The sequence below is a fragment of the Myotis yumanensis genome, unplaced genomic scaffold, assembly GCF_028538775.1.
Source record: "Myotis yumanensis isolate MYYU_CA2020_CCGP unplaced genomic scaffold, mMyoYum1.0.hap1 SCAF_5, whole genome shotgun sequence".
In the NCBI taxonomy this organism is placed as follows: Eukaryota; Metazoa; Chordata; class Mammalia; order Chiroptera; family Vespertilionidae; genus Myotis; species Myotis yumanensis.
In genome coordinates this window covers 70,429,858-70,453,520 of record NW_027223756.1, presented here as the reverse complement: position 1 = coordinate 70,453,520, position 23,663 = coordinate 70,429,858, and the positions used below count along the sequence as shown (strand labels likewise).

The 23,663-nt window shown below is 42.8% G+C and overlaps 1 protein-coding gene across 2 annotated transcripts in view; it reads right to left on the bottom strand.

Moving 5' to 3' along the window:
* GALNT7 (polypeptide N-acetylgalactosaminyltransferase 7) overlaps positions 1-19,071 on the bottom strand; it is a 134,874-nt gene extending 115,803 nt beyond the window's left edge. For both annotated transcript variants that reach the window (XM_070415473.1, XM_070415472.1), the window contains exon 1: positions 18,885-19,071. In XM_070415473.1, coding sequence (XP_070271574.1) covers positions 18,885-19,010 — 126 coding nt within the window. In that variant the 5' untranslated portion in view covers positions 19,011-19,071. The remainder of the gene's footprint in view (positions 1-18,884) is intronic.
* Between the last annotated feature and the right edge of the window lie 4,592 nt (positions 19,072-23,663).

Below are 23,663 nucleotides of genomic sequence, written 5' to 3'. Positions count from 1 at the left end.
CAGTAAGTAAGTCAATTAAACATCAATATAACTTCCCGAGGATATTTAGTATTCATGGGAATTAATATTCAGAGTTTTCAACCCAATTATTTTTAGAAAGAAAAAAAGATGTATATGGTTTAGATGCCCTCATCCTTCCTACCCTCTCCCCCAACACAAATGGTTGGCCTAAACTATCACCTTGTACTACAGCAAAGCTCCCTCTGCTTTTTTTTAATTTATTTTAAAATATATTTTAACTAGAGGCCCAGTGCACGGATTGATGCACCGGTGGGGTCCCTCAGCCTGGCCTGCGCCCTCTTGTAATCCGGGACCCCTTGGGGCGCTGTCGGAGAGCCCGTTTTGGCCTGATCCCTGCAGGCCCAATCCAGACAGGAGGGAGCTGATCCTGTGCATTGAGCGTCTGCCCCCTGGTGGTCAGTGAGCGTCATGTCGACCGGTCATTTAGGCATATATCTATCTAGGTGATTCTTAGTTTCTTATTTGCTTTCATTTTTTAATCTATCTATATCTATATATCTATTAATTTCAGAGAGGAAGAGAGAGGGAGAAACATCAATGATGAGAGAGAATCATGGATCGGCTGCCTCCTGCATGCCCCCTACAGGGGATCGAGCCCTCAACCCAGACATGTGCCCTGACCAGAAATCGAACCGTGACCTCCTGGTTCATGGGTTGATGTTCAACCACTGAGCCATGCCAGCCGGGCACTCCTCCTTTTAATAGCACTTCCTACTCTACTTCCTATACACAAACCCCAGTAAGGAATACTACAATCAATGTCAGTATACTTTCCCTAGGAATCTTTTTTATTAATTATGGACTTATTTGGGTTTTTCAAATTCTTCCTAAGACAGTGACAAAAAAAGAGAAGAAAAAGAAAAACCACTAAAATATCAGATTATTCCAATACCATGAGATTGCCGAATTTCTTGAACTTAGAGTTTATGTCTCTTACTTGACTAGCATACAGTTTGGGTAACCACAGAAACTGTTACCATTGACACAGGACAAGCAGAAGCAGGAGATGGGAAGGCTAGGCTTACACAAGGAAATGAAAACCTCCCCAGCAGCCCTGATTTGACCTCCACTACTTCCTGGTAACCAGCCTACAGTACGAAATTCTGAGTTCAGTATTCCTGAGCTGCAGCTTGTGCTAAATATCCAAAATATTTTAATTCATTAGGCTGACTGGGACAGGAAACATTTAATCAGTGTTACAAAATCATATAATGTAGTGTCTGTATTCGTAGAGAATCATGGAATTCGCTCAGTGAAGTAATTACAGTAATCCAAGTCCTAACCTCCCCAAAATGAATTTTTCCATTTTTCTTTTTGCAAGCTACTGATCTTTACTCCTAGCAGTAAGTTAGGCATCTTAATGGCATTGTCCTTTCAGGATTCCAGGTGCCACTCCGCAAACATTTAATGAGGTCATGCCCACAACTACATGTTTCCACAGGGCAATGCAGAGAATTCAATCAGCCTCAGGCTTCTCTGGGCAAGAAGTTGATTTGTAAATGATAATAAGCAGGTTGAAACGCAGCAAATTTCTCATGCTTTACCATAGACCAGTTAAAGCATGGTGGGTTTTGTTTGTTGTTTTACTTTGATGGGTGTCAGTCATCAATTATAAAAAATATGGTTTTGAAAAAATTTTTTATTGAATTGGGGTGACATTGGTTAACAGAATAATATAGGTTACAAGTATACAATTCTATAATACATCATCTGTATGTTGTATTGCGTTTTCAGCACCCCAAGTCAAGTCTCTTTCCATCACCATTTGTTTTTAGATATGTATTTGCATATCCGAAATAAAAACAGCTAGGACTATTAATACTGGCCCATGGATACAGGACACAAAATAAGCAAATCAAATATATATCTAGATGGAAGGCACTAGAAATAAATCAGGAACCTGACTTCATGATGCATTGTGTATGTTCTCATCATTTTTACTACTTAACTCTGAGAAGTGAACCAGTGCTTACAGTCACTGATGAGAGGTGGTAGAAATAGAGAGGAGACTGATAGTTCAACTTTCAGAATATTAACACTTCAAAGCAACAATAACACTGTTCTAAATCTGTTGTTCATTTTTTAAAAAAATTTATCAGAAAAATTTTCCACTTACAAATTTACATGTGATTTGATTTTCATCGCTGCATATATGAGGCAATTTTTAATTGCCCATGCCAACCAACGAAAACTCCCAGTCTTTGAACAGAAAATCTCTTGCAAGGAAACCAACTTTCCAATCTTTCTTCCATTCCTCCTCACTATTTCACAGGAAGCAAATGCTTCTCAAAGCATTCTGTTTAAACAGTGAGGCACCTTTCCAGATCTTAGCTATTGTCAATTGTGCTGCTATGAACATAGATTGAGGTGCATACTGGTATATTCTTTCTGATTGGTGTTTCGGGTTTCTTAGGATATATTCCTAGAAGTGGAATCACTGGATCAAATGGCAGTTCCATATTTAATTTTTTGAAGAAACTCCATACTGTCTTGCATAGTGACTGCACCAGGCTGCATTCCCACCAGCAGTGTACTAGGGTTCCCTTTTCTCCACATCCTCACCAGCCCTTGTCATTTGTTGATTTGTTAATGGCAGCCATTCTGACAGATGTGAGGGGATACCTCATGTCATTTTACTTTGCATCTCTTGGATGAGGTTTTCATATGTCTCTTGGCCATCTATATGCATATCCCATGGACACAGACAATAAATAGTGCGGTAAAGACCTGGGGCAGGGAGTGGGTGCAGGCTAGATGGGGTCAACAGGGGAAAAGAGGGGACATCTGTGATACTTTCAATAATAAAGATAAATATAAAAAATAATAATAAATAAAAAATAAAAGTGAGGCATGACGGGAGTTGTGGGGAGGGGGTACAGAGAGATTACCAAGGGAGCATAAAGTTAAAAAAAGTTCATTATACTTATTTTAGAAATATACTACTTTCTCATTAGGAATGAGCCATCACAAGAGTTATGGGTATGACAGAGGACTGTGAAGCTTCAGTTATCCTTAATTAAAAAGAATTGGGGCTATTCAGAAAATGTAACCCGAGTGTGTTAGAAAATTATGAGTAAGCTGCTAGCCTCATCCGTCAAAGGCTACATGCTGTGTGCCCAAACGGCAGGCTTGGCTCTCCGAGCTGCCATGGTTTATAGCTACATGATTGACATTTTTAACCTTGAAGGAATCGTTCTCACATTTAGGACTCAAAGAAACGGACCAACCACTCAACAAATGTCTCACCATCAAAGAAAGGAATCCTCTGTCCAAAGGGAGAAAAAAAAGGAGTTCAATAGATTGCAGTTATTTTTATGAAGTCCTGAAGGAACAGTAGGAAAGGTATCAAAATTCATTCGAAAACAAAAATACTGAACAGATATCTAGACATGATCTTTGCAATTACCTTAAGTTTCAGATTTTCTACAACTTTAAAAACCTATTCCTTGTCACTTACAATGTTCTTTTAGCTACTCTCTCTGCATTTTATCAGTCCTTCCAAGTCATAAATCATCACATAAGACATGTTTACTTTTAAACACAAGTACCTAATATTTAAGATTAAAAACACACACACACACACACACACATGCAAATCAGAATACATGCTTCAAGCCATTCACTTGATCGTCAGGAAGTAATTTTTGCCAACATATAACAAAGATTTAACATTTACTTTTCTCTTGGTGTTAGCAGTTAATTGAGCAGAGGTCAAGGACGCTAACTGCCTCTTATGAAACATGATTGTACGACCGTGAAGCTATTTATTAGACTGTCGGCTGTGATTTTCTTCAACTTAGTCACAAGTATAGGATGCTCAAGCAAGAGTGGCCGGCACGCTTCCTGCGGTAGCAATTTATGGAAAGTAAAATGAAGCCACGTTCGTGAAAACTACCCTCAGAATTCAAAGAAAGATGCAGGGGAAAGTCGTTTGAGAGTACTGACGTGGCCTCTACATCGTTTCACCCATACTTTGGATGACACCCGTGCTTTCCTCAAGAGCAGGCCCTGAGAAAAGGGGTGATATTTGGGGCTCTATTATCTTCGAAGGTTTGATATTGCTCTTCAAAAATTTCCAAAGTTAACAACGGTGCTACATTTATTTTAAAATGTGTGCTGGGTTTTAGAGTCTAAATGGTAACTATGAAAAGAAGAGTGAGGGTTATTTTAATGGCACACAGAAAATGTACCAAGGTATTTGGAAGTCACCTTCTTTTAGCGCATTTTTAGGGTACAGAATTTTAGAAAACTACAGTATCTGCTAGAAGTATTTTTCTCTTCACCACCCACTAGAACTTCCCTGGACTGCGAGCAACTTTAATTGGCCACCACAATAAGAACACTCTCCTCCAACCTTCTTTTACAAATACTGGACTTAGAATTTCCTCGGAGGCCACCATGCAGAGAGCAACAGTTAATGAAATTGCATGCCTATATTTCCCAATTCTACCAGTCTTTGCTTAAATGTTAAAATGTAATTATACATTTTAAGTGATCAAAATTTCCAATCTCGACAGTGGTGTTTTAGCTTGAAAATGAAACACCCCACCATAGGAGAAAAATCTGCATGTGTAAAGTAATAAGATTTCAGTCATTTTCAGGCCATTACATTAAAAAGAACTTTGTAGTCATTTATTCTGTACCATAATTGAGAGCTTATTTGCCAAAAATCTAATGGGCTTTTTATTCATTTTAAATCACCCTGGCAAGAGTTAGCCGACTTGCAAACAGTGCGTTTTAAATGCTTTCTTTCAAAAGTAAAAAATGAAACATATCTATCAACAATTGAATCTAAAAAACACAAAATAAACCAACAAGCAGAACAGAAGCAGACTCATAGATGCAGAGAACATTTTGATGGTTGCCAGATGGGATGGGGGTTGGGGTGAGGTGGTGAAAAAAAAAGGTGAAGGGATTAGGAAGTACAAATTGGTTGTTACAGAATAGTCATGAGGATAGGGGTTGTAGACAATAATATCTAATACCTATGGGTGGTCTCAGATGAATACCAGATTTATCAGGATGATTACTTATAAGTTATATAATGTCTAATCACTGGGGTGTACACCCGAAACGAATATAACACTGAATGTCGACTGTAACTAAAAAATAAAAATGATTTTAAAAACCGCCTGTAAACAGATTGTAAAGGTAACAAACACTACGATTTACATGGGACACCTTCCTATATTAGAGATTAAAAGACTAATTTTGTCAGATTAGTTAAATTTTAAGAAGCATGATGATCAGATTGTCTGATAAGAATTTCCAGAAGAAATATTGGAGGGAGGTTGGATTTAAGTCATCCCAAGTAAGCATAACTAAAACCTATACCTAATAAGCCAAATATTTTATTTTTATTTATTTATTTATTTATTTATTTTTTAATATATTTTATTGATTTTTTACAGAGAGGAAGGGAGAGAGATAGAGAGTTAGAAACATTGATGAGAGAGAAACATCGATCAGCTGCCTCCTGCACATCTCCTACTGGGGATGTGCCCGCAACCCAAGCACATGCCCCTGACCGGAATCGAACCTGGGACCCCTCAGTCCGCAGGCCGACACTCTACCCACTGAGCCAAACCGGTTTCGGCAAGCCAAATATTTTAGAGAATGTCTAAATTAGGTACATGGGTTGATATTGACAAAGAACCCCAGTATAACATACTGCATTGTAAATTTTTCTAGGCAAATATTTTCCATCACAAATACCTATATTTCATAGCAACATTAAACAATCAAGCAAATAAAAATATCTTAATTTACTTAACCCCACCAGACTGTTCCTGAGTCATTTTTTAAATGTTTATACAACTAATAAACTATAAATCTAAATAGATATTGAATCTATATATCATGCTCCTCCCTTCCAATTTTCTATATCTGAGTATCTCTGTCGGGTATTTTTTATAGCCGGCAGGAGGACATCCCCCAAGGGGTCCTTAGCGCTGTCGGGGAGGCAGGAGAGGCTCCCGCCACCTCCGCTGCCCTCGCCAGCAGCGAGCCCTGCTTCTGGCTGAGCGGCACTCCTCCTATGAGAGCACACTGACCACCAGGGGGCAGCTCCTGCGTTGAGCATTCTGCCCCATGGTGGTCAGTGCGTGTCATAACAACCAGTGTTCCACTGTCCAGTAAATTTGCATATTAGCCTTTCATTATATAGGATTCTGGCAATATGAAATTTGCAGGAATCACTTAAGTATACCGATCCATTTGTTTTGTGCTAGGGCCACAGGGGACTTATTTTTCCATAACAGATTTTAATAAACTGTAAATGAAATATTTACTTCAATGGACTAAAATTATTTCAAGCGCAACAGTAAATACTGACAAATAATGAACCTTTAGAGCACTTCAAACATCGTGGCTTACAACTTTATTTTTTATAAAAGTATAACTGTACTGTAGCGTTCAATTTTTTCTATTTAGCTTTTCTTAAAAAGTTTATAAAAAACATTCTCACAGAAGCATAAGGATAGTGCACTGATGTTATGATATCACTTCTTAACACGTGTTCATTCCTAAAATTCTGTAAAACTGTTTAAAAGGGTCTCCTGCTACACTGAGAACCCGTGTCCACTGTTTCACTTCAATAGCTGGACTCAATGTGTCAGACTTAAAAGGGCTCCAGCTGGAGAAGGCTAAGGCCTCCACACAGTTACAAAAGCGATTTGCAAACCTGCCTCACATGACAGAGAATATCTCATCACAGGTTTTTTTGTTTTTGTTTTTTTATGTTTTTATTAAAAAGGAAAATCAGGAGATTAAGGATAATTACAGATAGTTTAAAAACCAGAAATGCTGATATATCCACCTTCTCATAAAGTGACAAAGTTTTGGTAATTCTCAGTTAATATCTATTTAAGACATACTTATTCTTTAATTAATACCAATGCTTTTAATAAAGTATACACATACTACTAAATATATATTTTCATAGTAAGTACCTCAATACTTAAGCACTAATCCATGTCATATTTTATAAAAACAAGAACTAAAAATTATGTGTAAGCCAAATAATCATTAAACATGTACATTTACTATTGAAGAGAGCAGCGTAGCCCTTGAGGCCCAAATGTATTCTTTAACCCAGGGACTCAATAAAAGATTAAAGGTGGAAAAAAAAAAAGCTTAGGTCATCTATTCCTTTCTAATCCCGAACAGAACTGCTCCCAATGGTTTAATCTGAATTCATCCAGTTTAAATATCCTTGGTTGGAAGCCTATTAGCGGACTAGTTGGTATTGATATAATACTGCAGCTAATTGTACCTCTCGGTTTGGAAAACCAGGGTGCTCTGCAGCAAGTCCATCAACCTAATTAGGTACTGCAAAGCTAATTTTTCCTCAAGTTGCAGTGCACCAGCTCTTATACTCAGTGAACTCAATCAGGTCTCCCTGTTGACATGTTTAAATGCTTCTCAGGAGCAACGCTTAAAAATGCAATGGAGGCTGGGAAGCCCAGAAGAGAATTTATAATGGGGCAGAAATGAGGACATTTCTCATTTTGAAATATTCAGGATTCTTAGCAACTGGAAGTTTTTCCCTCTCCAAGAAAGATGTAAGCCCTGGGTAATTGCAGCTCCACTTGTCTCAGCATTGCTTTCAGGATCACTAGGCTGAACTGGAATGCAGCGGCAGACCTCATTTTTTAGCTAGCATTACTGAAATGCTGAGCGTACTGTTTTGCTATTCTGTTTTTTCTTTCCCAACTTCAAATATTAAAGTGTTGTTCTAAACACAGCTTTACAAGTTACTAGATTTCAGACTAAAGAGTACAAAAATGCCTAATGTGTATTACAAGCATATTTTTTAATGTCTACATTACATATAGCATCTCTCTATATAAAAGCCTAAGCAACTGTTCCACCGTTCGACCGGTAGCTATGACGTGCACTGACTCCTAGGGGGCAGATGCTCAACGCACAGGCATGGAAACATGGAACAGACTGATGAATCTCAGAGGAAAGGGGGGAGGGGAGCGGGTGGGAAGAGATTAACCAAAGATCTTATATGCATACTAGAGGCCCAGTGCATGGATTCGTGCACCAGTGGGGTCCTTTGGCCTGGCCTGTGGGGATCGGGCTGAATCCATGCACCAGGCCTCTAACATACCCCGAGGGGTCACAACTACATGAGTATGATTCAATTAAAAATATATTAGAGTGGGGCAAAAGTAGGTTTACAGTTTTGAGTACTCAAAACAGTTTATTCTTGTATTATTTATTTATTATTATTGTATTATTTTCCATACAAGCAACTGTAAACCCACTTTTGCCCCACCCTTGTATACACATATGTCTATACAGACACAGGCAGACACAGAAGGATGGTTGGGGGGAGATGAAGGCAGAAAAGATACAACCCCAAATGGATTATGTTCCTTTTTGGTAGTTACAGTTCTCTAAAAAAAACCCGTCCTTCACCCCTTGAACTTCTGTCATGTGATCCAGTTTTCCTGGGTCATCTTATTTACTGATGACAATGAAGAGGCTACTGTAGTCCCTCTCAAGTACTACTGGTTAGTTTGGCAACAGGTGAACTTGCTTCCACAGCCACTTGCTACATCCTTAATTCTAATCAGATCTTGCTCAAATATTGTAGCATCTGAAATTGTTGATCGGCCCACCCTTAAGGGGATTACCTTTTGCTCCTGTTTTCAAGAGGGTAATATTCTCTAAAGCATTTTACCTTTGCCTGGACCTTCTTAGCACTAGAATAAGGCACTTTCCATGTTTCTTTTTTCCTACCCATGTTTCTCTCCTCCATCCACATGAGCTCCCTTAATCTATCAATCTACTCCCTGAGCTGCAGACATCATGTTCCTGCCAATGAGCTGGGCCCCCTGCAAGCAATACTGACTTCTATTCTGAATTCCATCTACCTGGTAAACACCTTCACTTGACTGACCCAAGTCTGTAAAATACCATATGCCCAAACCAAACCAATGTTTTGTTTTGCAGCCTCCAAACCCACACGTTCTCTACACCTGTGCTTCTCAAAGCGTGAGCCCTGGACCACTAGCATTAGCATCACCTGGGAGCTAGTCAGACATGCAAATTCTCTGCCCACCGCAAACCAACTGAATCAGAACATCTGGGCACGAGGCTGAGGAATCTGTGTTTTAACACATTCTCAAGGTGATTCTGATGCCTGCTGAAGTTGAGAACCGCTGCTCCAGACAGTTCTGGTCCTTCTAAAGGCAGCTTTCTTTCCTATGCCATCCAGTAGGACTCCTCCTCCCAAGAGCTACCCTGGGGAATTCTACTTTCATACTATCTCTCTCTTCATATTCATGTTCTCGGCCCCTCTCCCAGGTTAGGTCTCATCTTCTCTTACAGAGACATTTCTCTCCACATTGAAATCTAGCCTGCACTTGATTCCAGATTATTCCTTATACCCTGGCTCTGACTGTTCAGTCGTTCAGGGTCCAGGTTCTATTGATCTTTCTATGGTCCTCTCGTCCATCCCTCCACTCCCCATTCCCATCTTCCAGCCAAGCGGTCCCTAGGATTTGCTTCAATCTTTCATGCTTTTACACACAGTTCCTTCGTCCCTGCCCTAAGATGAGATCTCTGACGGCAGATGAGATGCTGCTTGCTCTGTGATCCCACAGGACCCAGTGGACTTAGTTAATACAGTTTTTGTCACACCCATTGCAATTGCTATTTGTGTGTCTGGCCCACAAACCTGTGGCCAAAACAAGTTATTGCTCATTTTGTTTATCTAGGACCAGCTCACAGAGTGCAATGATCATACAATTTGTCATCCAACCCAGAGCCCTGCCTACATCTGCAAGCTCATCAAGTACTGTATTCTCTCCAAACTCGCCATGCTCCAGTTACATTGACCTCCTCCCTCCCTCCCACTATTTTTTATTGATTTCTAGAGAGAGAGGAAGGGAGGAGAGAGAGAAACATCGATGGGAGAGAGAAACATCAATCGACAGAGAAACATCTACCAGCTGCCTCCTACAAACCTGCTACTGGGGATCGAGACCAAAACGTGGGCATGACCAAAACCCTGACCAGGAATCAGACCACCACCTTTCCATGCATAGGACAAAACCAACTCCCCGAGCCACACCACCAGGGCACAGACTAAAAGGGTACAAAAAATTGTCTACTGTGTATTTTAATCATTTTTCATATAATGTCTACATTACACATAGTATATATAATATCAAAACTACATGATTAGGATTCATTCTGTTTCTCAAACATACAGGCCCCCTTTTCAAACTCTGAGGCTTCACACTTCATGCTCTTCCTCAGAATTGCATTACAGGCTCATACTCTTTAGGCCTCATTTCAGCCATCATCTTCTCTGACCTTCCCTGAGTGGTTTCTGCTGCCCCTTTCTCTTTCATATTGTCCTGTATTGTCTTCACGGCGATTGTCGCTATTTGAAATGACCTCTCTATTGTCTGTCTGTCTCCCTTTTTGTAGTCCACAGGGTCTCGTCTATGCTATTAAAAACCATGGGGTAGGGCCAGAGAGCAACGCTCTGAAGTTAGAACACCTGAGATTGAATCCTGGCTCTACCACTTCCTAAGTAAATGACCTTGGGCAAGGCGTTTACCTCTCTGTAACTCAGTGGCCTCATCTATAAAGTGGGGATTATATCAAATTTGCATTAGAGGGCCATTGCTTCAATGAAACAACATAATACATGTAGAATGGTGAGCTGGCACAAAGGAAGGATTCAATGTATGTTCTCTATTACCGTTGCTATTATTTACTACTCTATGGCATCTTCAATGCCTAGGACAGTGGTCGGCAAATTGCGGCTCGTGAGCCACATGCGGCTCTTTGGCCCCTTGAGTGTGGCTCTTCCTAAGCCTTAGGAGTACCCTAATTAAGTGAATAACAATGTACCTACCTATATAGTTTAAGTTTAAAAAATTTGGCTCTCAAAAGAAATTTCAATCGTTGTACTGTTGATATTTGGCTCTGTTGACTAATGAGTTTGCCGACCACTGGCCTAGGACAATTGATGATACTTAGTAGGCAATCAATATTTGAAATATTTGTTGAGTGAATTAGTGACTCAAGAGTTGATGAAAAAAATGAATGCCACCAATCCCTCAACTCCTCTTCAAAACTTCTGAAGAGCTTTTCTACGTGCTGGATAAAACCCCAACCCAGTTCCCTAGCCTACAACTTAATTCCCTGCAAAACATGGTCCAAACTTGCTTTTCCAATCCTAAATCTACCACTTTTCACCGGTAAACCAGACTTCTTTCTAGTCTCACCATATTCCTTTTGTCTAGAACACTGATTTTCAACCTTTTTCATCTCATGGCACACAAACTAATTACTAAAATTCTGTTCACATCAAACAATGCATTTTTTGCCGATCTGACAAAAAAATAGATATAATTTTGATTCATTTGCACTGGACAGCTATTGTTTTGTTGGCTGTTGTCATTTTATTTGACAATCTAAGGGAAAAGAGGTCAGTGCCCCTGACTAAATAGTTATGTATTGCGTGTTTTAAAAATTCTTGTAGCACACCGATTAACAATTGCTGGTCTAGAATGTTGTTCCCTTCATCGATACCTGTCAAAATCCCACTGATACTCTAGGTCTAGCCAAATGCCATGCTCTTCACTCTTGCCTCTGAGCATCCACCTCCTACAGCTGTGTAAAATCTCCTTTTTATGACTGTTCCATATTCACACCATTTATCTCACTTATGAGAGGAGATTGGAGTTTGTGTTCTTGCCATCTCCAGCATCCAGCCCCAGTGCCTTGCAAGGAAGAAAGCCCTCAATACGCTATTTTGAACGTATGGATGGCTGGAGGTTGGCAAGTACTGTAAAAACACATCAAAAGAAGATTGCTGTTAGTACAGACATAACACCTACTGTGTGGTTATTAGGCCAAGCCCTAAGTAACATCTTTGTGATGTTAAAACTTTCCATCTCCTCCACTGTACAGTATACTATCTCCACCACCTACAGCAATGGATAGGCACATGCTAAACAATAAATATCTGAAATATTCCTTGAGTGAATGAGTGCCATGTTTATAACCTATCTTCCAATTCTTACGAATAAGTTTGTCCACACTGCTAATATATATTCCACCTTCTCATCGTTCTCCCTCTTCCACCATCCATAATCTTACTATAAAATCATTTCTTTCATAGCCTCAAGCTATAGCCATTTTATTCTCGAAACTTTAAATTCTACACGTGAGGCAAAAGTAGGTTTACAATTGTATGTGAAACAGTTTATTCTTATATTATTTATTAATTATTGTATTATTTTCCAAGAAACAACTGTAAACCTACTTTAGCCACACCCTGTATTTAACTTCTTTTTCCCTTTTGTCAGATTATAAATTCGTTCTTCCGGAATGAAAATCAGAATTCAAAATATGAACAACGACAATGACCTAGGTTAAAGTTGAAGATAACAGTCATTTTCTTACATTCAATAGCTATTCAAAACTTGATGTCCAACTCTTTCGGTAACTCTGAAGTTAGAATTTACAAATGCTCTGTTTACAAATAGCCCAGCCTCAGAATTCTGATTTTCATCCCCATGATACATTATTTTTTCTCTCTCGGACTCCAATTTACTATTAAATGATCTAATGCAGCTTATGCTGAACCCAAATTGTCACCGACACCTCATCTCTCATTCCATGCCGCTAGCCTAATACACAAAATAGTTATCCAAATCTGACTGTTCAGTAGTTTCCATTCTTTCTTTACTAGTAATTGTGCTCTCCCTGAATGGCTTTTCTAAATCACCAACTGGTTTGGCTGTTAATGAAACACATCCTTGTGAAAGCTCTCATATTGTTTCCTTAGACTGCCTGGATTGAGGAAGAGGGGAAGGAACCCAGGCCACGTGAGTACTGCCTCTTTCTCTTCCACTAGGATGTGATCCCTTGAGCAGGGACTTTTACTTCAGGGGTTCTTGGTATTTTCCAATGAGGTCTTACTGGGGGAAAGAAGGTGAGGTAGTAACACGCCTGATGGCTGACTTCTCACCACTAGGTGGGAAACAGTTCCACAGAATGGACAGATACAGCAATTCTCAGGAATGTTTAGATATTCAGGTGTCCTGACCTATGGGGGTGTCATGAGTGAATGGTTGTGAATGGCTTAGCACCATGAGCAGAAAACATGAATCCCGCCTCCAAATGGCTCAGTGAGTGGTTTACAGGCACCTTCAGGAAACATGAAAGCTTCTGATTCTTGACTCAGAAGAATATATGTGATCACAAAAGTCTGCATTAATTTCAAGAGGTCTACAAACCTTGAATTTATTAGATTTGTCAACAGGGAAGTTTTTTTTTAATTGCAGTGTTGGGGGAGGACAGTGAAATAGAACAAAAACCAATCCCAGGCATTTTGCCTGGGGAACTGAGGCAGAAGTGTCCACTTAGGACTTCAGACACCATACTCTTTTGCAAAGTGATAGCTCCACCCCTAATAGTATACAAGGCACTTCCCTTTGAAATAAAATCTCATGGCCAATCATCATTGAGCGAAAATGGCTTTCATAAGGTGGAACGTGACAAGGTAATCAATTCACTCATCCTTGTTTAAGTGATACTCCTTTCAGCCAGTCTTAGCTTGCCCGTCACATACAACTCCTCTGCCTGGGAATGGTTCCGGATCTTTCCTACTATTTACGCTCTGAACCCAAGTGGCAGTCATGGTTTGTCTAAAGTAGCAACTGCACAGAGAATCATCAGCTCGCGCCGCACCAGTACCGAATGTGCTGTATTAGAACCACTAACGATCTTTCAACATTTCCATTACAAACCTTTATTTTCAGAGGCTTATGACTCAATGTGAAACACTCACTCAGGGATAAATCTGGGATACGCGGTCTGGGAGGTAATATAATTTATTTAATGAAAGGAACTTTTTGTACTTTGCAAGTGCTAAACAGATGGTCTTAATCAATGGTGACCTTATAATATCTAGAGGACGAAGCCAAAAAAAATAAGCTTTCCCATAACCATAAAATAGGACATAAGAATGTATGAAATTTGTCTTCAGAACTTTCAGTAATGCAACAAATAATCTATCATCCTAAGCCTCCTGATGCCTTCTTCTCCATCACCCCCACATCTAATCACCTAGGCCTGATGCCTTTGTATCTTTAATAGTCCTTGAGTCAATTTACTTTTCTCCACTTCCACTGTCACCCTGCCAATCCAAGCAATATCCTGCCCCACCTGAACTGTTATAACCTCCAGCCAGATGCCTACTATCTGCTCTTGCTCCAAACCAATTCATCCTTTCTGCAGGCGGCCAGGGCAATCTTTTCAAAACACAAAGCTAACTGCTGTCTTGCTACTTAAAAACCCTTTAATGGCTTCCCCAGTGCTCTAAAGACCTAATCCTTAGCCTGGTGTATGAGACCCCCACTTACCTTTGCACCCTCACCTACCACTCCTTGCTCTCCATGTTCAAACTATAGGGATCTTCCAGTGCCTCAGTTCACCATGCTGCCTCGTACCTCAGGGCTTTCTCCTCTCTGGAATGCCCCCTCCCACTCCAACAACTACTTTTTCAAATCTTCAGATTTCAACTCAAAAACCCTATCTTCAGGTAAGCCTTTTATGACCAAGCTCCTCCATTTCTCCCCCGCCCCCCCCATGGTTTTTCTTCACAGCATGTATCACAATTTGTATTGGTTGATTTATGGAGCCTTGATAGCTAGTAGTGTCTTTCTTCTTCTTCTTTTGACTAAACTGCAAGAAGTGTTTCCTCAACAGATAACACTGATACAGAGTAGGCACTCAAAAATGAAGTATTTGTTGACTATAAAATCGTACACAACAGAGTACAATTCACACCATTCACCTTAAACGGCAAGAGGCCCCGAGATTGAAGGAAGATAAATGTGTTGCTCTTGTCTTGATCACGGATAAAGCATCTTGTGATAGTGCCTAGGGTGATCTAAAGCAAGGAAGTAGGCCAGGTTTAAAAAAAAAAAAAAAAAAAGGACCAGGTTGCAACAGACTTTAGTACCTGGAACACTGAAAGTACAAAACAAATGGCACAGGGCAGAAGCATGAGTATAAGTTTGCTGGAAGAGAGGCAGCACCTGCATTTGATAAACTGGATTTCTGTAGCCTATCTCAGGCCATTTATAGACATCCAGAAAAGTCCGTATGTGGGTCAGCATTAAAGGAGAGGCAGGTGTCTCACAGTGGGTGGAGGAATCTACAATTATAATCAAAGTAAAAGAACCAGAGGGTAAGGGAAACTGGGGGGTCAGAATCTGAGTACTGGTCAGGATCTTCCATAAAGGAGATATTTCTTTAATGCTTTATCTCAGAAACTCTTAGTTTATTTTTTTATTTTTTAATTGATTTTTAAAGAGAGGAAGGGAGAGAAAAAGAGAGAAACATTGATGTGATAGAGCAGCATCAATCAGTTGCCTCCTGAAGGCGCCCCAACTGGGGATCAAAACTACAACCTGGGCCCTGGCCGGTTTGGCTCAGTGAGTGGAGCGTCGGCCTGCGGACTGAAGGGTCCCGGGTTCGATTCTGGCCAAGGGCACATGCCTGGGTTGCGGGCTCGATCTCCAGTGTGGAGCGTGCCGGGAGGCAGCCAATCAATGATTCTCTCTCATCATTGATGTTTCTACCTCTCTCTCCCTCTCCCTTCCTCTCTGAAATCAATAAAAATATATTTAAAAAAAACAAAAACAAAACCACAACCTGGGTGTGCGCCCTGACCAAGAATCAAACCTACCACCTCTTGGTGTACTGGACGATGCTCCAACCAACTGAGCCATATTGGCCAGGGCGTAGTCTGGTTTTCATTAATGGGAGACAATAGTTCTTTTATTTATGCTCTTATGACTTATAATCTGTATTCTATACCTTACTGCTTGCCTGCAAAGTTAATAAAAGGGTTTGGCTCTTCTGATCCATAAGCATTCTTTTCGATGTTAATTATGTTTGAAAAGTCTTAAAGCTAGCTTCTGTCTTTGGCAAACGAAATTACATTGGACCCACTGACAAATTAATGATGAATGAGGATACCTTCTGAGAAATGTGTCCTTACACAATGTCGTCATTGTGCAAATGTCATAGAGTGCGCTTACATGTAGATGATATAGCCTACTACATATGTAGGTCATACGGTATAACCTGCTGCTCCTAGGCTACAGGCCTGTATAGCATGTTACTGTACAAGACATGAGATTAAATCATGCCCAAGAGAAAATGACGCAATCAAGAGACATGGTAAATGGGACATGTATGAGGCTGTGTGTATAAATATATATATACATTATATATGTATATATATGTATATATATATAATATACATATATATATGTATATGCTATTGATTTCAGAGAGGAAGGAAGAGGGAGAGATATAAACATCAATGATGAGAGAGAATCATTGATTGGCTGCCCCCTATTGGGGATCGAGCCAGCAACCTAGGCATGTGCCCTTGACCAGAATCAAACCCAGGACCCTTCAGTCCACGGGCCAACGCTCTACCCACTGAGTCAAACCAGCTAGGGCTAAGGCTGTTTTAGAGCAAAGTTTTATTTTTTTATAACTAGAAAGAGCACACTCTAAAATACTGATAAAAAGCATAGTAATACATAAACTAACAACACAGTCATTATCATTATCAGTATTATGTACCGCACGTAATTGTATGTGCTACACTTTTGCACGATTGGCAGCATAGGTTTGTTTATGCCAGCATCACAATCACAGGACTAGCATGCTGCACTGTGACATCACCATGGCTACCATGTCACTAGGTGAAAGGAATTTTTCAGCTCCATTATAATTTTATGGAACCACTGTCATGTATGCAGTCCCTAGCTGACTGAAATGTCATTATGCAGCACATGGCTGTAATTTTGACCAAAATCAATATATCACCACCTCCAAGAGCTATTAAATGGGCATGGTGGCTCGGTACTTACATATCAGCACCAATAAAATGTGTTAGGGGGTGGGTAACTGTGCTGATGCTCCACCACTGGTCTAGACTTGCTGAACTGGGGGACATTTTGAACATGGCTAGTTTTGTCAGTTCTCCTCAATGTCTCTCCCAGAAAACGGGGTTTTCACATTTCTAGCTCTTTGTAAAAAGCCATTTGACTTAAAACAAATACTCTCAAACAATTGTAATATTCAATTTTTTTTTTTTGTCCATGAGTCATTTTGAAAGTAAAATCATAAAAAGTCTGGCACCAGTCCATGAGAGCTGACAGGCTTAAAACCACAAAAGCAAAATTTGTTGTTTTTTTCCCCATTAACTTTAAAGTAGATGACTTGGATGGGAACCCACCAGCGATATTTTAAAGAGATTCCACTATCGTAAAAACTTCAGATACTAAACAGTAAGAGTAAACCCAGTGATCATATAGGCAGGAACTTAATAAGGAAATCTCCTCCTAAGATTCTTACTCAAGGGAAAAAGCCTTCTCGCTCAACTCCCTGATGACTAACTTTCCCGAAGAAGAGAAGTGAATAAAGGAGATCACACAGATGCAACCGCAGAACGTATTTGCAAGAGGCACTTCACAACTGAGCACAACTCTTTCAGCGGCCCCTGGCCACTTGGTGGCCCTCACCTGCCCACGCCTCCCCTACCTCCCGGGGCAGCTGGCCCAGGGCACTGCCCCAGGGTCCGGGATGAGGAAGGAGGGGAGTGGTTCCCTGGGGGGCGTGGGGGGAGGGCGAGGATGTCAGGCCGGAGGGCGAGGCCGGCCAGCCGCCAGCCTGCGGTGACCTAGTCACAGTCACCTCCAAGGCGAAGCTGCATTCCCCGCGGCCCCTTCCCAGCTCGGCTCGGTGACTACAGTCCCGAGGCGCCCGGCTGAACCCCGCAAGGCGAGGGAATGTCCAGGCTGCAAACACTCGCTCCGGGCGGCAGACACATGCGCCGCAGCGGGGAGCTCAGCGCCCCTCCGCGTCGGACTGAGCGAGCGCGGCGCCGGCACAAGTTACTTTCCCGGCCGAGCAGTCCGGTCGCGGCCCGGGAAGAGGAACCGGCTCCACGTCCCCAGGACAGCTAGGTCGCTCCGGGAGAAGGGCTCCCCCCAGAAGGGGGTCACGGGGGGACCCGGCCCCAGAGCGGGAGGGGCCACCCCTCTGCCTCCCTCCCCCCATCGGGCCAACCGCCCCTCCCGTCGCCAAGGAAGTGGGCGGCAGGGCCGGTCCAGGACGAGGCCGCGCGCCCATCGCACCCCCGGTTCCCGGCCACCAGCCACCGGAGAGGAGGGGGCGGCGACGCTGCCGTAAGAGCCGGAGGCGGAGCGCCATCTCCCTCCCACCCCCCGGCGGCGGGCAGGCTGGGGGAGCCCCGTCTGCAGCACCCCCGGGCGGGCGGGCGGGGGCGGAGGGAGGGCTGGACCGAGGGGCCTGGGCTGGACCGGTGGCGATGGCAGCGGCGGCATCTCGCCTCCTCCAGGCCTGCCCGCGCCACAGGCCGCAGCCTGGACCCACCCCGCGTCCCCCGGCACCACCGCCGCGGTCCCACCCCGAGGAGTCGGGGGCTGGGCGGCCGCGCCCCCCGCCCCCAGGGACCCGATTTGCTCCCGCTCCGCCCAGAGGTCCCGGCGAGGAGCGCGGCCGCCGGAGCCGCCGCTGCAGCGCGGGGTGCTCGGGGCGGGGAGGCGCGGGAGGAAGGGGCGGCGAGGGGGCGGGCCGGCGGCGGGCAGCGGGGACCTGGGCAGCGGGGACCGAGTGCGTGGGGCTCGGCGACGACGATAGCCCGCACCACCTGCGGAGCTGCGGCGCCCACGCCGCGCCCGACCCCGCCGCTCCCGCTCCCGCTCCCGCCACTCGCGCGCAAACAAAACAAGTTGCAGGTCGCCGCCACCGGAGGGGGCGGGCGGGTCACTCACCCTCATCCTGCTCAGCGGGCTCGGGTCGTCCAGCCGCGGGGACAGGGAGGACCAGAGGACCACCAGCCCCAGGAAGCTTCCCACCAGCAGCAAACTGCGTAAGATGAACCCGATCTTCAGCCTCATCTTCCTCCGGCGGCTGGAGACACACAGCCGGGCGCAGCCGCCGCCACTGCTCTCCCCTCCCTCCTTCCCCCTCCTCCGGCTCTCCTCCTCCCTCCCCCACCCCTGCCGCCTCGGCTGCCGCCCTCTCCGCCGCCTGCCCTTCCCAGCTCCAGATCCGGAACTCCCCTCGGCGGTCCCTGCCCCGGCCCTGCCTCCACCCCCGCCCCGCGGCCCCGCGCTCCGCGGCCGCGGTACTCCCCCTCCGCCGGCGGCCTCCGCAGAGCTCCAACCGACCCGTGCGCCTCGCTCTCTCCGCTGCCCCTCTGCCTACCTGCCCCCTTCCGGGGCCGCAGTCCCCTTCTCCTCTCCCCAACTGGCCCCAGAATCTCCTTCGCTAACCCCCGTTGTCACTAACTTATACTTTCTCCGGGGTCTTGCGTGGTCCTAAGCTCTAGCCTTTGCCCCACAGCTCAGCTCTTCAAGCTTCCAGGTTCCCAAACTTTTATGGAAATGATGGGCCCCGGCTCCCCGAACGCCCGTGCCCCGCAGGATCCCGCAGCCGCCGCCCCCTCCCAGGTCCTAGAGCCGCCCGGCGGCCCCTCCCCTCGCTCACGCCCGCGGCCCGAGCCCCCTGAGCTGGGTTTGCAGGAAGCGAACCAGGAAGTCGGGGCTACAGCCGCTGCCGCAGCAGCTCCACGTGGCTGATTTATAGCTCGGAGGAATTTTTTTTTCCTTCTCTTTATTGATCTTGCTTTTTCACACGGCTCCTTAAGGAGGTGGATTTGTAACCGAAAGGCCCAGGTGGGATGTGTAAATATCACTGGGGTGGAGGGGCTCACTGGGCAAGTCGGTATTTCTTGAGCTTTCCTTTGAGCCAATGACAAGAAAGGCAACCGTGTGGCAATCAGCAATATCAGCCTTGTTCGTGGGCTGGTAAGTTTCTGTTCGCAGGACCAGATTTTTGCCACTTGATGGAGGTTCCTTGACTTTTGTTTTTCTGACGCCTTTTTGGCCTGAGACATGAATTATACAGGAAAGGACATTGAGAAATGTTTGGCCAAATGACGCTCCCTGAAAGAAATAGTTTTTGTGTCCATATGTCCCAGTAAAGATGTCAATCACTTTACTGTGTGCCCAAGTGTATGTACCTAATTAGTTACCTAATTAGTGTAACATACCCGAAACTGCCTAATTTAATGTGAACAGAATGTTTAATACCCTAAGTTTTAGGATGGTGAAAATTGATCCTTTTCCCTAATATCTCATATATCTCATATTTGCTAGCACTTTAAAACAAGTAAGCCCTGGTTATTTAACTTTTTGAATGAAGTAGGGAATTGGAATCATCAAAATGAATAAATTATAGTACCAAACTCACTTCCCCTGTTTCATTGGGTTAAGTATATTGGGGAATTCTGTAAATGCCAACATTTACAAATTTCCACAAAATGCTTGAGATGACAACCACATGCACAACATGGGCAAATGGAGAATGGATGACAGTATAATTGGGTATAATCTTGATTGGCTGAATAACTGTGCATAGTATTTCACAAAAGCCCAAGATACAGAGCACCTGGAGGAGGGGTATCAGGTGTCTTTCACAAATCATTGTCAGGCTCAACAATGTTATCAACCACTTGTTAAAAACCAGTTGCTTTTAGTATAAGATAATGGAGACTTTAATGAAGATCTCTCTCTCTCTCTTTTTTTTTTGGTGCAAAACAATAGAATATTTGACTAATAACATGTTGAACTTACTGGGTAATGTAAAAAGCTAATGCCCCACTCCTGGGTGAAGACTCAAATCAATGTTGGAACCCAGGACTCACCTATTAATAAGTACCCTGGTGATTCGGATCCAGCTAATCTGGGCACCACCTTTGGAGAAACACTGAAAGGAAGGGGTGCTTAGGGAAATATTACTTAGATAACCTTACAAGGCAGGAATGAGGAGGTCTCCTTTGCAAAGTAGACAGTTCCTTAAACAGAGACGGCTTGAAACAAATGACCTTCAAGAGAGCTTATTCTAATCATGTGAGGGAATAATTCCATTTGAAATCAGCAACCAAAGTCCACCGGAAGTCATTAAACCTTTCATTTGTGCTCTCATTTTCACAGAGGAGACAGGTTTCTACCTCTAGAAAATTGGAAGCTTTAGTTTTACTATTACGAGCATGGTGGGCAGGTATGAAAAGTGAAAGTGGTACTTATCACTAATAGGATTGGGATGGTTCTTGGGCAGAAAAAAAAGTACTATTTGGGGAAAATTCTGCACCCCTTTAATTTTACACAGAATTTAATTTATCTGTGCTAGGACACAAAGTTAGATATTGAGGAATGGGCATATAGTTGTAAAAACCGTCTTAACAATGTTGAAAGAAACTGAAAGGATAACAAAATATGTACCCATTGTAACTTTTCCTGGGAGGCACCCTCTGTAGAGTTGACACAACTTTGTTTAGAAAATGAGCTACATTCAAAACTTAGGTCAGGGTCAGTCACTTAACCTCTCTGAACCTAGGACTCTTATCTGTCAAATAGTGATTACAGTACTCACCACACAGTATTGTCACAAGGAATAATGGAGATCAAGTACATATGCAAATATACAGATAATGTGATAAGCAAGTCTCAGTTGTGTATGGCATAATTCTTTTTTCTTTATGAATGCTACCATTTTCTATGACAGAGCTTTTTATGCTGGAATACTTCTGGTTTCTCTGACCAGAGGGTAGGTTCACAGAGGGTAGACTAGAACTGAATTTAAGAGACATAGGAGACGGCCAAGAGACCATTGTCTTCTGCCAATGGGGTCATAAGCAGTGGATGGTGACATGGTACCTTCCAGCTGTGGGCTCAGAAGCAAGACAGTGGGAGAGAGGAGACTTTTTGAGTGCCTAGTGTGTGCAAGATGCTTTACATTTGTTATTTTCATTTCATTTTGACACGACCCGAGTGAGGTTGGTATTACTGTTTTCAAGCTAGGATTCAAAGCAGGCCATTCTAACTTCAGAGTTCTTGCCACTGTGTACATACTCCTTGCCAAACTGTTTTAGCTTTTCGGACCTGGAATATAAATAGGGGTTCTCAGACAGGGTGCAGAAGGTCAGGGTGCAGAACATTTTTTGTTGTTCTTTCCCCCCTACACCTGCTCTGTTAAAGGGAACCCCCACCAAAAGGAATTGTGCCCATGCTTGGGTTGTGACTTAAAGATATAGTGCACTCCCTGGGGCTCTTAACACTTCTTCCTGCCAAGCTAAACTTCTGAGTTTCTAAATGTATCTTGAATCTCCTTGCGTTCAGGCCTTTGTATAGGGAGTTCTTTTTGCCCGAAATGATACCTTAACGAAATGCTTTTCCCACACTCTCTCTCATGTCCCCATCTCCCATGTCCCTCCCCACCAACTTATTGGGATAGGTACCCTGGTAAGTACTACCTTCCCTAATAATTACCATAACATTGTAATTGCTTCATTGCTTTTTTCACTCCCAGATAAAATTATGAGGGTAGAGCCTTGCCTATTGAGTTCATCATTGTATCCCTATGTCTAGTGTATACAAAGGGTTCAATAAATACTTTTTTATAAAATGCTGAATAAATAATTGGATTGAAGATATAAAGGGAAGATGAAACTTCGAAGAGGGGTCAGGGCTATTTCAACTATTTTTTCTCCTTACCTGGAGGTTTTATTTAATTAGAAACGTGATTATTTTACATGTCTGTATCAACATTAGCTGGTAGACTGTAGTTTCCTTCTTACTCTGCATCCTACTTTGGCTACTCAGGACTAAGAAGAAAGTGATTGTTTAATTTAAATTCAGATTTTTGTATCTGAGATTTCAAACCAAAGAAAGAAATTAAGTTGTATTGAAATGGGAACATGTAGCCATGGGCAATTACTATCTGCAACCAAATCTCAATTTTAACTATGTCTGGTTGCCAAGAACTCTGGTTAAATTAGAATAGGTGAGCTATAAATTAACAGTTAAATATCCCATTGCTTATACTGTAAACCATTTAATCACCTCTTTCAAAGAACACTAGTGATAGTATTTTTAAGTTAAAGATGTATTTTATTGTTTAGAAAAGTATTAATATTTAGATATTTTTAAAGTGTTTGTAGTTTAAGTTTGTTAAAAAGATATATTGATTTTGGGGTGTACACTTTGTAGTTTACATAAATGTCTAATCACTATGTTGTATACCTGAAACTAGTATAATAGATTGTATGTCAACTGTAAATGAAGAATAAAATAATTAAAAAACATATACTGATGTCGTGTAGTGTTTGTTATCTCTTACTGCATAACAAATTACCCCAAAATTTAGCACTTTAAGAAACTAACTTTTTATTTCATGCACTTTCTGAAGGTCAGGAATCCAGGACTGGCTTAGCTGGGTGGTTCTGGCTCAGGGTCTCCTGAGACCCTGTTCTCCGGTGTCTGCTGAGCTTCAGTCATCTCATGGCTCAACATGCCTGGAGAATCTAATTCCAAGGTCATTCACAAGGCCAACAGGCAAGCCTCAGTTCCTCACTGGCTATTGGTGGCAGACTTGCTTGTCACATAGGCCTCTTCAAGGGCTGCTTGTGACATGGCTGCTGGTTCCACCAGAGTGAGAGATCTGAGGTATGGGGCAGAGGGAACACAGGAGAATTCAAGACAGAAGCT